This window comes from Crocodylus siamensis, chromosome 1, assembly GCF_052110815.1.
Source record: "Crocodylus siamensis isolate JL-2025a chromosome 1, ASM5211081v1, whole genome shotgun sequence".
Classification (NCBI taxonomy): Eukaryota; Metazoa; Chordata; order Crocodylia; family Crocodylidae; genus Crocodylus; species Crocodylus siamensis.
This window is the reverse complement of record NC_143395.1, coordinates 232,145,013-232,162,951: the sequence shown is the minus strand read 5'-3', so window position 1 is coordinate 232,162,951 and position 17,939 is coordinate 232,145,013. Positions and strand designations below refer to the sequence as shown.

At 45.5% G+C, this 17,939-nt stretch overlaps 1 protein-coding gene across 1 annotated transcript in view; it reads right to left on the bottom strand.

Annotated features, from left to right (window-relative positions):
* EPHA6 (EPH receptor A6) overlaps positions 1-17,939 on the bottom strand; it is a 973,304-nt gene that overhangs the window by 212,404 nt on the left and 742,961 nt on the right. The window contains exons 10-11 of the mRNA XM_090058840.1: positions 15,726-15,796; positions 8,046-8,171 (exon numbers count right to left, since the gene is read on the bottom strand). Of these exons, the coding sequence (XP_089914966.1) occupies positions 8,046-8,171; positions 15,726-15,796 (197 nt within the window). The remainder of the gene's footprint in view (positions 1-8,045; positions 8,172-15,725; positions 15,797-17,939) is intronic.

Below are 17,939 nucleotides of genomic sequence, written 5' to 3'. Positions count from 1 at the left end.
AGCCATGGAAGCAGCAGGCGGGGAGGGGGGGAGGTACTGTTGAGCACAGAGGGGAGAGAAGAGGGTGCTGAGAGGGTGGGGGGACCCTCTTCTCTCCCCTCTGTGCTCAACAGTGCCTCTTACATAATTCAGAGACTTAAAAGAAGTCTATGGCTACTGCCTCCAAGGCATGGTCTGCTAACCCCAATGATGGGGGCAGGGGAGCTGGGAGGAGGGGGTGAATCTGTGCCTGTAGCACTGGTTGCTGCTTCTTTACAAAATCCTGAATTTCCTCATAGTGGCAGTGAAAGCCCTGGTTTAGGTCAGGTGCAAGTTTTTTATCACTGTGTCAACTAACTTTGTTCATGCGAATCTGTATCACTGCTAGCTCAATTGTGGGCTGCTGTGTGATTCCTCAGGCTCCTCTCCCACTCTGCATACTTTGTTGTAGTGGACTGGGGATTAGCACTGTGTTTCAATATATCTGGAGGGTGAGTAAGGGAAATAATACATACCTTCTATGTTTGAAAATCTTCAGAGGTGTATCACATGGGGGCTAAACTTCAAGCACATGAAAGAAGATTGGTGTGCCTCTCCATCCCCCAAACCCTACAACCGTATGCCTGCCCCTCCCCATCTCATTAAGCTAACTGCATTTTAGAATATTCTAGCATGTTCCTTGCTGTTGGGGACTTTTATTGCTGTGTAACTATCACAGACATCACAGGACTGCAAAATTAAATGTTCCTCAATTATATAGCACAGGCTGGATACTTTAGTAAGCTCCATATCCTCACTATACTCCCCAACAAACTCGCCCATACCTACTTTAGCCAAGCCTTATATCCAGACCCCTGATATTCCTAGTCAGTGCCCTTTGTATTCTGGCTCTCCTCATCCTCCTTCCAGCCAGTTCCCTCTTCAGATAATGAAATAACAGAATCAGGGAATCATAAAAAACGAGGGTCAGAAGGGATGTCAGGAGGTCATCTAGTCCAACCCCCTGCTCAAACCACAACCATCCCCAACTAGACCATTCCAGTCAAAGCTTTATCTACATTCGTCTTAAAAACCTCCAAGGATGGAGATTCCACAACCTCTCTGAGTAGCCTGTTCCACTGCTTTACTACCCTTTTCATGAGAAAGCTTTTCCACACATTTTTTTACTACCCCAACTTCCCTTGCTGCAACTTGAGACAATTGCTCCTTGTTCTGTCATCTGCCACCACTGAGCAAAGTCTAGCTCCAAGCTCTTTGGAATCACTCTCCAGGTAGTTGAAAGCTGCTATTAAATCCCGCCCACAGCATTCTCTTCTCCGGGCTAAATAAGCCCAGTTCCTTCAGTCTCTCCTCACAAATCATGTACCCAGCCCCGTAACCATTTTGCTGCCCTCCACTGGACTTTCTCAGTGTCTCCACATCCTTTCTGTAGTGCAGGACCCAAAACTGGACACAATACTCCAGATGTGGCCTCAGTAGTGCCAAATAGAGGAGAATAATTGCTTCCCTCAATCTGCTGGCAACACTCCTACTAATGCAGCCCAGTGTGCCATTAGCCTTCTTCACATTAAGGGCACAGGTCCTTTCTGCAGAACTGCCGCTTAGCTAGTTGGTCCACAGCCTGAGCCCAAGAGGACTTAGACCTGCCTAAAAAGGCATAAATGCCAGAGGTTTTGAGCATTAAGCTTATACCAATTTGTAGATCTTGATTTCTTGTTGAGCCTTGTTCTGTGTTCAGTACTGCCTCCCAAAATGGTGGTGGAGGTCAACAGCTGGCAGTGGTGAGGGTAAGGTAAATGGGACCCTTTCAGGTACACTCAGAATCAGAGGCTGATTTCTTAGGTTTGTGTAAAAAGAGGTGGTAACCTCTGTTAACCTTAAGAGCCTGTGATATGTTGTAACGCAGCCATCTCCGCGGCCACTCAGATCATTGGCTTGCCCACCTGTCTAGGGCAGTCTGCCTACCTGCCATGACTTTGATGTATCTAATTGTTTATACAGTGGGAGGCTGCCCATTTACTGCCTGATGCTAAGGGCTCTGAACCTCCCCTTATACCATGTCCTGCCTCACAGATGGCATCACTATATAGCTTCGGCCCCACAATGGACCTCCTTCTATGCCCACCTGGCATTTGGACCCCAAGCTGGATCCCTCCTTCTTAGGCAGTCTAATTTCCACCCTCATTCTGGGCTGCCAAGCTCCTTGAACCCTCTTGGCAGTGGCCCCCTCTAGGACCTTCGGCCACACAGACCCTGGCTTCACCTCTAGGCCAGTCAGAACCCCAGGCCCCTGGCTCTGGATGTCCCTAGCAGTGGGCGCTCTGGCACATTGAACCTTCTGGTCCTGGCCCCAGAATTGACCAGCTGAGGGTTTCTCTGGTCAGGTTCTTGAGCAGCTAGCCATCTTCCTCTCATATGGGTCTGCCTTCTCAGGCCCCTCCAAGCACAGCTCACTTGATCACTAAGGCCAGCCTATGCACAGTCCTTCGGGCCCAACTACGTGGACCCTACTCTACATGGCCCACACACACATGCCTCTTTACTGGGGCCACTATACCACCCCCTCACTGGGGCTACTAGGCCTTAAGCCCCTTGGGCCTCAGGCCTCTGATGACATACCTGGACCCCTTGCCTATCCCCTCTATAGGGTAACCCACCAGGTTATGGTGCTGAGGCTATATGGCACCCCATGCTCGCCTTTAATTGATTCATAGCTGTTAGGGTCAGAAGGGACCTCAGCAGATCATTGAGTATGACCCCCTGCCCTCGGCTGGAAAGACTGCTGGCCTCAGATGACTCCAGTCAGTGCTTGTCCAGTCACCTGTTAAAGGCCCCCAAGACAGGGGAGAGCACCACCACCCTCGGAAGCCCATTCCAGATTCTGGCAATCCTTACCATAAAGTTCTTCCTGACATCTAACCTGAATCTGCTTTCTGTCAGTTTGTGGCCATTATTTCTAGTTGCTACAAGGGGTGCCCTCCTACCCCTTGCTGTCCCCCAGCGAATTTGTAGGTGGCCACAAGATCACCTCTCAGGGAGGCACTGGCATGGCATTTAATAGATTTCATAGACTTCTGGGCTGGAAGGTACCCTGGAGGATCATCAAGTCCAGCCCCCCACCCCAGGGGCAGGAAGTCAGCAGAGATTATAGGATCCCAGCAAGTTCAGCATCCAAATGTGTTCTGAAGGCATTCAAAGTGGGCACTTGAACCGCCTCAGGTGGCAGTCTGTTCCAAACCTTGGGGGCTCGGACAGTGAAGAAGTTCTTTCTTACGTCCAGCCTGAACCTGTCACAGTGGAGTTTGTGACTGTTCGATCTTGTCATCCCTAGGGGGGCTCTGGTGAACGGTCATTCCCTCAGATCCTGATGAGCATCCCTGATAAGCTTATAGATGGCTACCAGATCACCCTTTAGCCTGCACTTTTCCAGGCTGAATGGCCTCATTGCTCTCAGCCTCTCATCATAAGGTCTGACTGTTTTCCTGACCTCTGATCATGTGCGTGGCTCTCCTCTGCACCCTTTCAAGCTTCTCCACATCCTTTTTGAATTGCAGAGTCTAAAACTGGATACAGTACTCCAGCTGCAGCCTCACCAAGGCCGAGTACAGTGGGAGAAGGATGTCCTGGGATCTGCTTGAGACACATCTATGGATGCAAGCCAGCATTTTGCTTGCTTTACTAGCTGCAGCATCACACTGAAGGCTCATGTTCATCTTGTGATCAACCATGACCCCCAAGTCCCTTTCATCTGTAGTGCTAACCAGCGTAGCGCTACCGAGCCTATAAGCATGGTGCAGGTTTTTCCTCCTAAGGTGGAGAACCTTGCATTTTTCGGTGTTGAACACCATCAGATTCTCGTCCACCCTTTTCATGAGTCTGTCCAGATCCGCCTGGATCACCCTCCTGTCCTCAGGTGTGGATGCTTTACCCCAGAGTTTGGTGTCGTCGGCAAACTTGGTCAGTCTGCTTCTGATACCAATGTCCACATCACTGATGTAGATGTTAAACAGTATAGGCCCTAGGACAGAGCCTTGTGGGACCTCACTGGTCACAACACACCAAGATGATTGGCTCCTGTCGATCACCACCCTCTGGGTCCTACCGCAGAGCCAATTCCCCAGCCAGCAGATTATGGTGACGTCAAGGCCGTAGTTAGCCAGTTTAACCAAGAGATGATTGTGGGATACCAGATCAAAGGCTTTTTTAAAGTTGAGGTATATGACGTTGAACTCTGCCCCATAAAAGGAAATGAGATTGGTCAAGCAAGACCTACCCACAACAAACCCATGCTGGGTATCCCTCAGGATATTGCCTTCAGCTAGTCTGTTAAGGATGGCCTCCTTGATAATCTTTTCCAGATCCGTTTGCCGGATCTACTTGCCTCCCTTTCTTGAAGATAGGCACCGCATTGGCCCTCTTCCAAACATCGGGCACATCACCAGAGCACCAAGAACTCTCAAAGATCCGTGCCAGGGGCTGAGCTATGATGCTCGCCAGCTCCCTGAGTATCCTTGGGTGTAACCCATCAGGGCTGGCTGACTTGAAGGTATCCAGCCTCTCAAGGTGTTCCTTCATGAGGTCAGCTTCAGTGGAGGGCAAGGAATATCCATCACCCAGGTCTCCCTGACCCATAGTGGGTACGGTCGTCCCATGGGGCTGATGGAAAACTGATGCAAAGTACCCATTTAGAAAGTTCGCTTTTTCCTGGACATCAGTCTTCAGTTGCTCCATCTGGTTTAGCAGGGGTCCAACGCTGCCCTTGCTTTTCCTCCAGTTCCCCATATATCTAAAAAAAGGACTTTTTATTTTCCTTGATATTTGTAGCTAGCTGGAGTTCCATCACAGCCTTGGCTTTCCTGATTTGCTCTCTGCAAGTCCGACTAAAGCAGAGTATTTTTCCTTGGTGGCGGTTCCAGTCCTCCATCCTTTATAGGTCTTCCTTTTAAGATGCAGGAGGTCTGCCAGTTCCCTGGAGAGCCAAGGGGGCTGCTGTGCCCTTTTGCTGTCTTTCCTCTAAGACGGGATGGACTTTGCTTGTGCATCCAGGATTGCTCCCTTGAGGAGCATCCACGCGTCCTGAACTCCCCTCACCATTGGGTTGTGGCCTTTTAGGGCCCCTTGGACAAGCCTCCTTAGCTTGTCAAAGTCAGATTTCCTGAAGTCGAGGACTTCTGTACAACTGACTGACTTGCCAGCTTTACGGCAGATGGTGAAGGTGATCAGTTCATGATCACTGTCACCCAGCTTCCCTTCGATTGTTAGGTTGCCAATTAGGTCATCCCCAGTTGCCAGTTCGAGGTCAAGCAGTGCTTTACCTTTTGTCGGCCCGCAGACTTCCTGTGTCAGATAGAGGTCATCTACATGAGAGGAAGCTTTGCAACTGCTCAGATTTGGCCGAGCTCTCTTCCCATGAGATATCTGGGTACTTAAAGTCTCCCATGACAACCATACACTGGGATTGTGCGGCCGCAGTCAATTCCCTGGTGAAATCCTCGTCAAGGTCTTGACTCTGGGTAGGGGGTCTGTAGTAGACCCCCACCATAGTATCCTCTGCACCATGTTCCCCATGGATTTTAACCCAGAGGGTCTCAAGTCGTCCACTGTGGGTGCCAATGTCAGCTTGCACAGACGCGTAGCTTTCCTTGACATAGGGAGCTACGCCCCCACCCCTTTTGTCCACTCGATCCCTCCTGTACAGGGTATAGCTTTCTAGACCCATGGTCCAGTCATGGGTGGAGTCCCACCAGGTCTCTGTTATCCCAATGACATCATAGTTATTTGCATTTAGGAGGAGAACAAGTTCCTCCTGTTTATTCCCCAGGCTCCTGGAATTTGTGTATAGACATGCAAGTGTCCCCTTAGGGGCTCCTGCCTGGGGACCACCCTACCACAGGCATCCCCACCACATCATCCTTCCCTACCAGGGAGTAGTTTTAGGTCATGTCCCAGGACCAGGAACCTCCTCCATCCCCATACTTCCTACCCTTAACCTCCAGGTGCTCTGGGAGCAGGAGCTCCGGCCGGGCAATGTTACCCCTCTGGCTCTCTGCAGCAATTTCCCACTCAGCTCTGAGGGCCTGTGTTTATAGTGAGGCTGCCCAGCCCCATCCTCCAATTTAAGTGTCCCCTTCTGGTCATGTGCTTGCCTATCCCATTTACTTTCTAACCGGGGGTGGGCAAAATGCGGCCGAGGGGACGGATGAGGCCTGCTAGGCCATTCTATCAGGCCTGTGGAGCCCCTAAAAATTTAGAAAATTAACATTTATCAGCCCTGGGATGCCTGTCATGCGGCCCTCGATGGCTTGCCAAAACTCAGTAAGCGACCCTCTGCCCAAAATAATTGCCTGCCCCTGTTTTAACCCATTACTTGGTAAATATGTATTCATTTTGTCTACACCTACCTGCCCTGAATTGTTCTTTTAATTATAATAAAGTATCTTCATGTCTGTGACAGGAGTATCTCTGCTGGAGCCTTTCTACTGGTGGCTGCGCCTTCCTGTTTTGGGCTAACCGCTTGCTTACTCACCTGCCATGCCTTGATCTTAATTGATTAATTGACTGATGTAATTAGCGGGAAGCTGCCCACTTTATGCACCCCGGTACCAGGGGGTGCTATCTCCGGCACCTTTTCTACCCCTACGCCACAGCCCAAGCCTCACAGATGGTACTAACATGGTCCTTGCCTTCTCTTTCAGGGGCTCCCCGCAGCCCCCTTTACTCTGGGGCTCATCACTCTTCACGGCCCTCTCTCCAAGCTCCTCACTGCCCCGCTTGCTCTGGGGTTTTTCACTGCCCCTCGTGGCCCTCTTTCTGGCCTCTTTACTGCCCCCCTTGCTCTGGGGTTTATCACCACCTCCTTGCTCTGCGGCTGGGGCCAGTGCACCCCAAATGCTGCGCCCTCTCTGGTGCCAGGATCCCCACGCTACCGTGGAGTCCCTATGAGGCCTTCTCCAACCCCTAATAGCCTCACCCGGTCCTCCGGTTAAAACAGGAAACACAAAAACACAAAGCCCCTGGGCTATACCATAAAACTAAACCATCCGGTCAAGACAGCATTTGATCCCTACCAGGAAAATACTCCAACCCACGGCAGCAACCAGGGGATGCTCATGCAGCCGATCTCCTCTCTCTCTGCACTGGCCGAGCTGCCCCTTCTTGGCTGCTAGAGGGGAACTGCCCTCCTGGCCTCATGCCTGGGCTTAAGAAGGGCCAAGCCCTGTCCCTTCCTGTCAGCTGGTTCCATTGGTTGCCCTAGTAACCAGCACCTGTGCTGCCCTGGTGACTGGCAGTTGAGCCTCCCCCTTCTTGCTTCTAGGGGTTTCTCCTGAGCCATCTCTGCTTTCAGGCGCAGGGCACCCAAGTGCTCTGCGACAATATCTCTATCCTTTTCTGGAGACTGTCTTTCTGGATTCAGAAATGAGACAGGCACCAGTGTTCTCTGCAGTCAAATTAAGTCTTTTTTCTTTGCCTTTTAAAAAAGTTTAAAAATACCTTCTTATGAGTACTCATCCATTCATCCCTAAAGTCACACACACTTGCTTTCTGGAGACAAAGTTCCCCAGATTACCTTACCCAGTTTATGAAGGGAAGAAAGACTAATGGTCCACTTGTGATTGCTGTTCTTCTTTTAGTGAAGAGGAAAGAGGGAACCCAGCACAGGTCTCTAATAAGCAAAAAGGAGCTAAATGATAGAGAGAACTCCACAGTCCTTCTCTTCTATGTGCCACTTATCTTGACTTATTATGTGCAAGGAAGCTCATTGGCCTTTATCAGCCAGATTTCCATTGTTTTGTGGGAATAACTGGCTCCCACTTCCTTCACCTAGGTTTGTCAGAGTAGAATACACCTTGTCCTGCTTTCTGGAATTGGCAGGATATGAAAAATTTCTATTACAGCACCATTAGATCTGAGTGTGAGAGTTGTTTTGGAGTGCACTTGGATATGGGAAACTGTACACATTTCATAAAATATTTGATCACCTAGCACTGTGCTGTGATTTCAGAATGGCAGTTATCTAAGAGAGGCAGTTATCATTGTTAACGTTCTTTAAATAAGTGTGCTTTTACCTGCCCCAATTACTCTCTCAATACGAATTCTTGAAGGATCTATCTCCTTTGCAAACTCATGGACAGCAAGAGAGGGATCTTCATATGTGTCTGGATCAATGTATGTTTTGACACCTGGGAAACGCACTGCAAAGAAAGAAAGCATATTAAGCTTATCATAATTGTCAAACTGATTATGATTATCACATACAAACTGAACACTATAGTGACTAAAAATTACTAAAACTAATCTCAGAAATGCACAACAGGTGGCAAGTGTATTGGCAGTAACAGATCTTCCAAGGATTAAATAAGTATGAAAATAAAAATCTCTCCCATCCTCAAGGTCTTTCTAGGTGAGACTTCAGAGATACTGAGGAAATGATGCAACAGGAGTAAAAGCCTATATTTGGATCAATAGAGGACTTCAGATCTACCAATCCAGCACTTAACAGTATGAAAACCCATCCATTGATTTAAAAATAAGAGTCCCTTCCACTTCTAAACTCCCACCAGGCTTTAAAGTAGGGTGACCATATGGGACAATGTGAAATCCAGGGAACTGTTCCCATCCCCCTCAAGTCAGCAATAGTTCTGCAGGCTGAGGCAGGGATGAGGTTAGGAGTGGTGCAGCTGTGGCATTACTATTCAGGCAGCTAAGGGAGTCAATGACCCATTAATGACCCATTGTTCTTTACTTCACAGATGTTAACAATCATTTCCCCACTAATCAAACTAACTTATTTTAGGGCAATTTTGCTGTCTGCTAGGGCTTCTAATTTCACAGACTGTGCCACTCTGCCTCTCCACCCTACACTCCATGCCTGAGAAGCTCATTTTAAATTTTACCAGCCAGCTGGGACTAGCGTCTGAAATGCAGGACTGTCATGAAATACACTGAATGCAGAAAGTCTGAAATGCAGGACTGAGATGCAGATCAGAGTCAAAGGTGCTGTCTATAGTATAGACAGCCCACTGGGACAGTTGGACTTCCATTGTAACAGATCTAAACTCATCTTGATGTTTATTCCTTGAACAATTTATCAACAAAATACAACCATGTGTCCAATATTTTAAAAGCAGCACTTGGTAATCTGTGGGACTGTCCCAGGATAAATGGACACACTACTTTTAAGTGTGGCTTATAATCTGGGATGCGAGTCTGTCACCCTCACATTAAGAGTGACTTTGCTACATGATAAATACAATAATAATTCAGTGGAATTACTTAAGGAGTAATCTACTCCTCAATATGAGTGAACATGACAGAAATGAGCCCCACAGACAACAAAAGGATCAAATCAGACAGGATTGTAATCATGGTTGTTGATGTATGAATCCTTCAGTTGAGCACTCAGTCCTTATGCTTGAGATTCTCCACAGTAAAAAGTCAGAAAAACAGCTTGTGGAACCTGTGTTGACAGTACAACGTAAAGAACCATGCTTACTATGGGCTGAGCAATGGATGTTCTTTCCTCAATTTTGTCTACTGTTATAAGCAGTTGTATACATGCGGGAAGTAGGTACATGATGTTTTATTTGATTAATAATTTCAGGACAGCCCTACAAAACTGACCTACATGAGGGAAAGCAAAATCATATATGTGTGGGATTGAGGTCCACATAGATATGTGTCCTTGACAGGCAGAGAGAAAGCTTGCTGAGGTCTAACAGAATGAGCTCTAGGAGAAATGTTAGCTTGGACAAAGTCAGACACCTACTGGGAAAACAAAACATCCATAAGTCTTCCCTTTTACCTTGCCATCAGATGCCTTGAATAGTTTATGCACTACTGAATTATTTTGTTTTATCTAAACACAATGGCAAAGCTCTTGCTACATGTATGTTTTTGCTTTGCTCAGGACAGCAAGAATGAGAGAGTGACAGAGAGTCTAAAAGAAGTAATCTAGGATGCAATTAATATAAAAGTAGATTTACAGAGAATTCCAGATACCTGGGGTAGGAATTTAGGTGCAGAATAAAGATTCCCTTGTCCATGGCAAAACATGGCATAGAGATGACCTGACATAAGAACCTGAATCTCTCCAGTCCTCCTAGAGGCTTAAGTGGGAAGTCAGAGAGTAATGTTCATATGACATGACTGGAATAACAGAGACTTGGTGGGATAGCTCTCATGATTGGAGCACTGACACGGGTGGGTACAAACTGGTCATGAAATTCAGGCAGAGGAGAAGAGGAAGAGGGGTTGTGATTTATGTAAAAGAGCTGTATGACTTGCTCAGAGTTCCAGTATGAAACTGCAGACAGGCCTGGTGAAAGTCTCTGGGTTAGGGTCAGAGGAGAGAGCAACTAGGGTGATGTCATGGCGAGTATCTATTAAAGACCATCAGACCAGGAAGATAAGGTGGACAAGGCTTTCTTCAAACAGCTAGCAAACATTTCCCAATCACAGGCCTTGGTTCTCATGGGGGACTTCAGTCAACCTGATATTTGCTGTGAGGGCAATGCAGCAGTGCAGAGGCAATCCAGGAAGTTTTTGGAGAGTGTTGGGGACAACTTTCTGGTGCAAGTGTTGGAAAGGCCAGCTAGGGTCTGTACTATTGACCTGATGCTCAAAAACAGGGAAGAATTGGTAGGGGATGTAACAGTGTATGCCAACTTGGATAGCAGCAACCATGAGATGACTGAGTTCAGGATCATGCAGAAAAGAAGGAAGAAGAGCTGCAAAATATGTACCCTGGACTTCAGAAGAGCAGACATTAAGTCACCCAGGGAACTGATGGGCAGGATCCCCTGGGAAGCCAGTTTGAGGGGGAAAGGAGTTCACGAGAGCTGGTTGTATTTTAAAGAAACCTTACTGAAGGTGCATCATTGGAATGTGCAAGAAGACTCGCACATGTGGCAGAAGAGTGGCTTGGCTTAGCAGGCTTGTGCTTTTTTCACCTCCGTTTTTACAGATAAGGTCAGCTCCCAGACTGCATCAGGCAGCACAGTTTGGTGAGGAGGTGAACAGCTAGCAGTGGCAAAAGAACAGGTTAGGGACTATTTAGAGAAGTTGGATGTATACAAATCTATGGGGCTGGACATGATGCACTGGAGGGTGCTGAGGGAGTTGGCTGATGTGATTGTAGAGCGTCGGGCCATTATCTTTGAAAACTTGTGGCAACTGAGAGAGGTCCTGGATGATTGGAAAAGGGCAAATGTAATGCCCATCTTTAGGAAAGGGAAGAAGGAGGATGTGAGGTACTACAGACCTGTCAGTCTCACCTCACTCCCTGGAAAAATCATGGAGCAGGTTCTCAAGGAATCCATTTCTAAGCAGTTGGTGGAGTAGAAGGTGATTATGAAGAGTCAGCATGGTTTCCAAAGAGGAAGTCATGCCTGACCAACCTGATTGCCTTCTATGATGAGATGACTGACTCTGTGGATGTGGGAAGAGCTGCGGATGCAAAATACCTCAACTTTAGCAAGTCTTCTGATATAGTCTCCCACAACATTCTAGCAAGCAAGCTAAGGAAGTATGCATTGGGTTAATGCACTGTAAGGTCGATAGACAACTGGTTGGATCACTGGGCTGAAAGGGTAGTGGTCAATAGCTTGATGTCTAGTTGACAGCCAGTATCAAGTGCAATGCCCCAAGGGGCATTGCATCGATTTGGGTACCAGTTTTGTTCAATATCTTTATCAGTGACCTGGAAGATAGGATGGAGAGCACCCTCATCAAGACTGCACATGATACCAAGCTGGGGGGAGTAGTAGACATGCTGGAGGGTAGGGCTAGGATTCAGAGACCTTGACAAATTGGAGGATTGGACCAAAAGAAATTTCATGAAGGTTCAGTAAGGAGACGTACAGGGTCCTGCACTTAGGATGGAAGAATCCCACACACCAGTACAGGCTGGGGACTGATTGGATAAACAGCAGCTCTGCAAAAAAACCCCTGTGGGTTACAGTGGGTAATAAGCTGAATATGAGCCAACAGCATGCCCTTGTTTTGAAGAAAGCTAATGTCATACTGGGTTGAATTAGCAGGAACATTACAAGCAGATCAATGGAAGTGATTCTCCCCCTCTGTTCAGCACTGGTGAGGCCACATTTGGAATAAAATGTGCAGTTTCGGGGCCACCACAGAAAGGATGTGGATAAACTGGAGAGAGTCCAGTGGAGGGCAACAAAAAGGGCAAGGGGGCTGGGGCACATGATTTTTGAGGAGAGACTGAGGGAACTGGGTTTATTTAGCGTGGAGAAAAGAAGACTGTCAGAGGATTTAAAAGTATGCTTCAACTACCTGGAGGGAGGTTTGAAAGAGGATGGAGATAGACTGTTCTCAGTGGTGGCCAATGACAGAGCAAGAAGCAGCCAGAGAAGATGAGGTTAGATATTAGGAAGGTCTTTCCAACTAGAATGGTAGTAAAGCACTGGAACAGGTTACCCAGAGAGACTGTGGAATCTCCATCCTTGGAGGATTTTAAGACCTGGGTAAACAAAGCCTTAGCTGGGATGAGATAGTTGGAGATGGTCCTGCTTTGAGCAGCGGGGGATGGACTAAATGACCTCCTGAGGTCCCTTCCAACCTAATTTTCTCTGATCCTATGACAGGCAATAAAGGGATCTATGGCTATCTAAGTTTTGAGGGAAATATTAAATTTTACATAAAATAGTATGCAATTAGTCCTTTGTTATTTTGACTGTTTTATCTCTGATTGCTATCAAGTATTTTGTTTGGATGAAGCTGTCTGGTCTCTACATTGTCATCATTATCATACTTCATAATGAGAAGTCTCTGGAGCATCAGTCTGTTCTAATGCTGTAACATGCAGACCCAGTGAAGAAGTGCAGGGTAATACAGGACTCCACTCTGAAAGAAGAGTAGGTGATGAACTACCATTACAAAGGAATGCCTAGAGATATGCAGAGCAGAGTCAAAGGTGCTGTCAATAGCATAGATGCCCCACTAAGACAGCTGGACTTCCATTATAATGGAACTAAACTCATCTTGACGTTTATTCCTTGAACAATTTATCAACAAAATACAACCATCTGTCCAATATTTTCAAAACAGCACTTGGTAATTTGCTATCCTCATTTGCAAACTCATGGTTGAATAGTCTTTTGGATGAATAGATCCAATTTTAGGGAATTCTTTTCTCTGGAGATGGATTTTAGAGGGATTTAGTCCTTTGACTTCTCCTGAACAGCTTGCATAACCGGAGGGCTAGTTGAGAGATGGGAACAAAAATGTTTAAAACCATTTGTAAAGACTTGATAATTTCTGTCTCCTCTCTTGGAGATGGCTGAGAGAGAAGCAGGTTGATGCCAGATGGATTTGGTAGGCTTCAACAGGCCATCATTTATTGGCATGGCTAAGCTCCCTGGTGTTGCTGAGTAAAGTATGTCCAAGAGTTTCTGTTGTTTCCCTTGGCCATTTTGAGGGAAATATTTAAGCTTTTGAAATGTATTTTCCTAATATTTGGAAGGCAGAAGCTGATGTAGGTGTGTTCATGGTCTCACCAGAAGCAAATAAGGAATAGCAGCTGCCATTACATGCTCCTTGTTGAGTGAATTATCTTCTTCTCCATTATCTTTCTCTTGCCTCTGAGGTTGAAGAAGCAGAGTTATCCAAATAAACCAAATCTTCTGCTTAGATAAAGGACCCAGGACACAATGGATTAAGCTGGCTTCTTGGAATGGAGGTGGTACAGATTGCTGGGTGGTCTAGAATGGCCGTAGCTGACATAGTGAGGAGTATTCTTATCATTGGTGACACACAGGGGGTGCACATGGGTGCACGCGCACCCCCTGTGATCGGCCGTGCACCCCCTGGAAGTGCCATCCGCGAAACTGGAAGTGCACTTCTGGTTTTGCCACTGGTGCAGTGATCGGCCCCTGGGGAATGCCGCCTCAGACTCGGAAGGCAGCAGTCGCCCATGACTCTTATGGTATATGGGTGGATGGTACATCAGAAGGTACTAGCTGAAGTGACACCTATGAAATTTTGACCTTTTCCTAACTCCCCTAAATGGGAGAAGTTAACTTCAAATTTGCTTGTGACAAATTAAATTCTTGGAGTGTAGGCAAATATCTTTACGAGCAGCTACCACTGTAAACACTGAAAACATTAGACTGTTTCAGGGGCATAAGGGTGCTTTCCTTAGAATATTTCCCTACCTCCCATGGAGCTTCTTAAGGAGGAGATGGGGGACATGGAGGAGACGATACTCTGCTCTATCTGACAGAAGATAGGAAAATAAATTTGTTACCTCTGGGGGAAAGGGACAATCCAATTAGGACCTGTAAAGAGGTGAGGTTGGTTCAGGTTGCTGACCCTCCAGCAGGTTGCTTTTTAATGATCTCTCCGAGTCTTCCAATGAAAGTGACTTGTATCAAGTCCAGAAGAAATCACTCTATTATATAGGATTTTGGTGCTGAGGTCATAAATATCAAGATCTTGGACACTAAAGACATAGTTGATGCTGAGAAGGTTACTACAACTGTGAAGGATGTATATGATATGGAAGTATTTTGGACTGAGATTCTAACTACCACGAGGACACTGCCATGAGCAGTGAAGTCTTTGGGTTTTAGTCCAAACTGTCAAAGCTTTCCTACACATTGGTACTAGCTGGAGTACTGGAATGAGTCTCTTCAATTTTGTGGCTGAATGGAGTCAGAATAATGGTGATTCTTTGCCCCTCAGGTGCCAGGGAAAAAGCCTCTGTTGAGAGGTACACCCTTCTACCTCAGACAGACATCACTGTTGAAGTAAATGAATGAAATCTCTGAGAAGAAGCAGCCTGAGACCTTGCAGTGGGCTGAGAATTAAAAGTGGAACTTTCAGACATGAGGAAACTGAGGCTTTTCTTAAGACCTCCTAGAGGTTGAGAAAGCCTGTATCAAAGCTGCCAGCAAGAAGAGTTTTAGCCTTGCCCCCAGAGCTTTTTGGACAAGTGGCACTGAGAACAACACCCCAGGATATGTCTTTCTGAAGGACATAACAGGCACTGACAGTGTCCATTGCCGATGTGCACATTACTGTCTCACAACAGGCAGCTTTAATCACTGGCTCTTTAGTCACTGTAATGATCCTTATACTTCTGTAAGGAGGAATGTGGCTTAAGGCTAACAGAAACTTGCTGACTGATAACTATGTCACCATTTTATAAACCAATGGGCAAAGGGCATTTGCATAAAAAGAGTGGAATCTTTAGAAAAGTCATTATACACACACACACAAACTCATACACGTATATAGATATGTGCGTATAATGACTTTTCGAAAGATTCCACTCTTCGCAAGCACATGCCCTTCACCCACGGGTTTATAAAAATGATGGCATAGTTACGTGAGTAAGGTTTTGTTAGTCTTAAGCCACATTTTTGCATATATCTATCTATCTCTCTATATGTATATATATCTCTCCATATATACATATATGTATGTGTGCATGTGTATACACAACACACATGACATTTCACATCAGCTGTTATTTTGCCCACTAGCCTGAAAAACTACTGAATTGTACTAATGTTGAAATGCTCACTATAATAAATGCAAATATTTCAATGAAATTCAAGAAGAGAATGCACAGCTAAAAAAGAGATCCTAACTGCATAATCAACAGTGGTCTACCCACAATGAATAGGTTACAGGAGCATGGACAAAAGGTGTAGAGAAAGCAATGCTTAAATTTATTTAAAATATGAGAAAGGCATTAAGTAATGAAATGTTGCACAACTTACAATGCCCATTTTGCAAATGAGCCCTTCTTTTTTCTTCAGACTTCATTTTGGCCTTGATGTACCACTGGCATCTTTTGAAAAACAAGGAAACAGAGCTGTAATTAAAAAACTTATCACATACAGAATAAAACCACATGGCATTTTATGTTCAGTTTTATGACAAACTATTTTGGTTACCAGTGCTGAATCACCTATACTGAACATACAGAAAATATATCTTTTGTTAAGAATTTTTGAAAGAATTATGTATTATGAGCATCTAGAATAAACTACATACAAATAAAAATAAAATGTGCTTGGGCTGATTAGTAGTAAAATGACCTACACTAAAATTCAAATGAGATGCAATAAATCCAAACTTTTCACATTTAGCTCAAACCAGATACTTCATTTGCAGGTTTATACCTCTTATATTTGATTAAAAAATCCTAAAACTTCTTCCAGTTTGGTGACAAATAACTAATATTAACTCCTTAATGCCTTACCTTTGTGTTTGCTAGAGGTATAACAAGCAGGGTTTGTGCCCTAGGCAACCCTGCAGGAAAGCAGGGGAAAGTGCAGACAAGGAGTGCCATAAGGGTATGGTTCTGAGAACTTAGGGGGAGGGGAGGGCATAGGTGTTTTATTTATGCTGGGGACTAAAAAACATCCTCTGGCTTCTAACACCACTCCCAGCTGTTCCTCTTATACCCAGCTGCTCCTGCAAGAGCAATGCTGTATGGCTGCTCTTGCTGCTGAGGCATAGAGTCTGCGATGGTGGGAGCAGTTTTGATGCCCCTGTTAAGTTGGTGTCTGTGAATGGTTAAGTTGGTGCTGTGAAACTGAGAGCCCTGCCCAGGGCTGCAAATCATCTGGGATGCTGGGGCACTCTGGTTTAAGTTAAACCAGGAAAGGATCTAGGACAGACATTGCATAAACCGATTTGACCTAGATCAGTTAAGTATGATACTACATTCAACCCGGTTTATCTCAAACTGGTTTCAGCCATTTTCAAACTAGTTTACGTGTACTGTGCATCTGTTCTGTTACAGGTTTAAGCCAGTTTTGATCACTTAAACCAGTTTGTGTGTAATGTCTGTCCCTAGCCTATACTACTGATGGGCTAAATTAAAGGATTAAGATCGTAGTGTTGGAGTGAGGTTGTAGCCATGACGGCCCAGGAAATCTGCAATAGGTAAGGATTATTGTGGGTGATATCTTTAGTAGGACCAAGTTCATGGCTGAGAGAGAATTAGGTTTAAAATTATTTTAGTGTCAAAACTGGGCATTTTCTCTGATTGGACCTGTACTCCAATGTGTGCATTTATGCTGTTGTTACCACAGGCAAGATATCAGTGAACATACAGAGTAAACAAAATGCAGCCAATTGTGTGAGTATGATGATGATTCAGTGTATATTTGTAAGTAGTTATAATGAACTTCAAACTCAATTTAATTTTGTGAAGCCCCTTTTGTTTTTTTGGCCTCATATTGGACTGGAGTCCCAAGAGGTGTTTTCAGTGAATGAACAGCACAGAGTGATCAATGGTCATTAACATTTAATGAATTGGTATGCCAGTATTCTGGGGCTGTTATTGGGGTTAGCTATGCTATAAGAAACTATTCTTCCCAATCTGGACTATAGGTTAGGGAAATTAAGCAACAGATCATTTCATAAGAAACGTTGCTTGCCTGAAGTCATCACTGAGGCTTAGTTGAGACGACACAAGTGACTGAACAGTTATTTAAAAAAAAAAAAGGAAAAAGTCTGCTCTTAGTATATTTCTCTCGCAAACTGACCAGCTGATAAGAGAAGATGGGCAGTAGGCTGGTACTGGGAAGACTGGGGACCTAGAAAGAACTGACCAAAATCTAGAGCTCTTTTAGAATGGTTACAATAGTGGAGGGAGAGAGAGAGGGAGTTGTGTGCAGATATTAAATATTTTTCAAGGTTTAGTAAATCTATGATGCTTTCTGCATGAGTTAAAAGTCGCGTGTGCTTAGAAATATATTGGCAGAATCTGCATGTGAATCTGCATGCAATTTGCTTTCACCATATAGCCCTAACTATAAGAGGTAAAATAAAGAAGTAAATGAGAGGTCTCTGGCTTTGGTGGAAATTTTGAGAGTGCCCAAGGTCTTACTGAGACACTTGGGCAAGTCAGAGCTGGTTTGGGGGCCTTGGCCATGGGGTTCCCACTTCCAAAGAGGATGTCAAACACAGGGCTCACACTT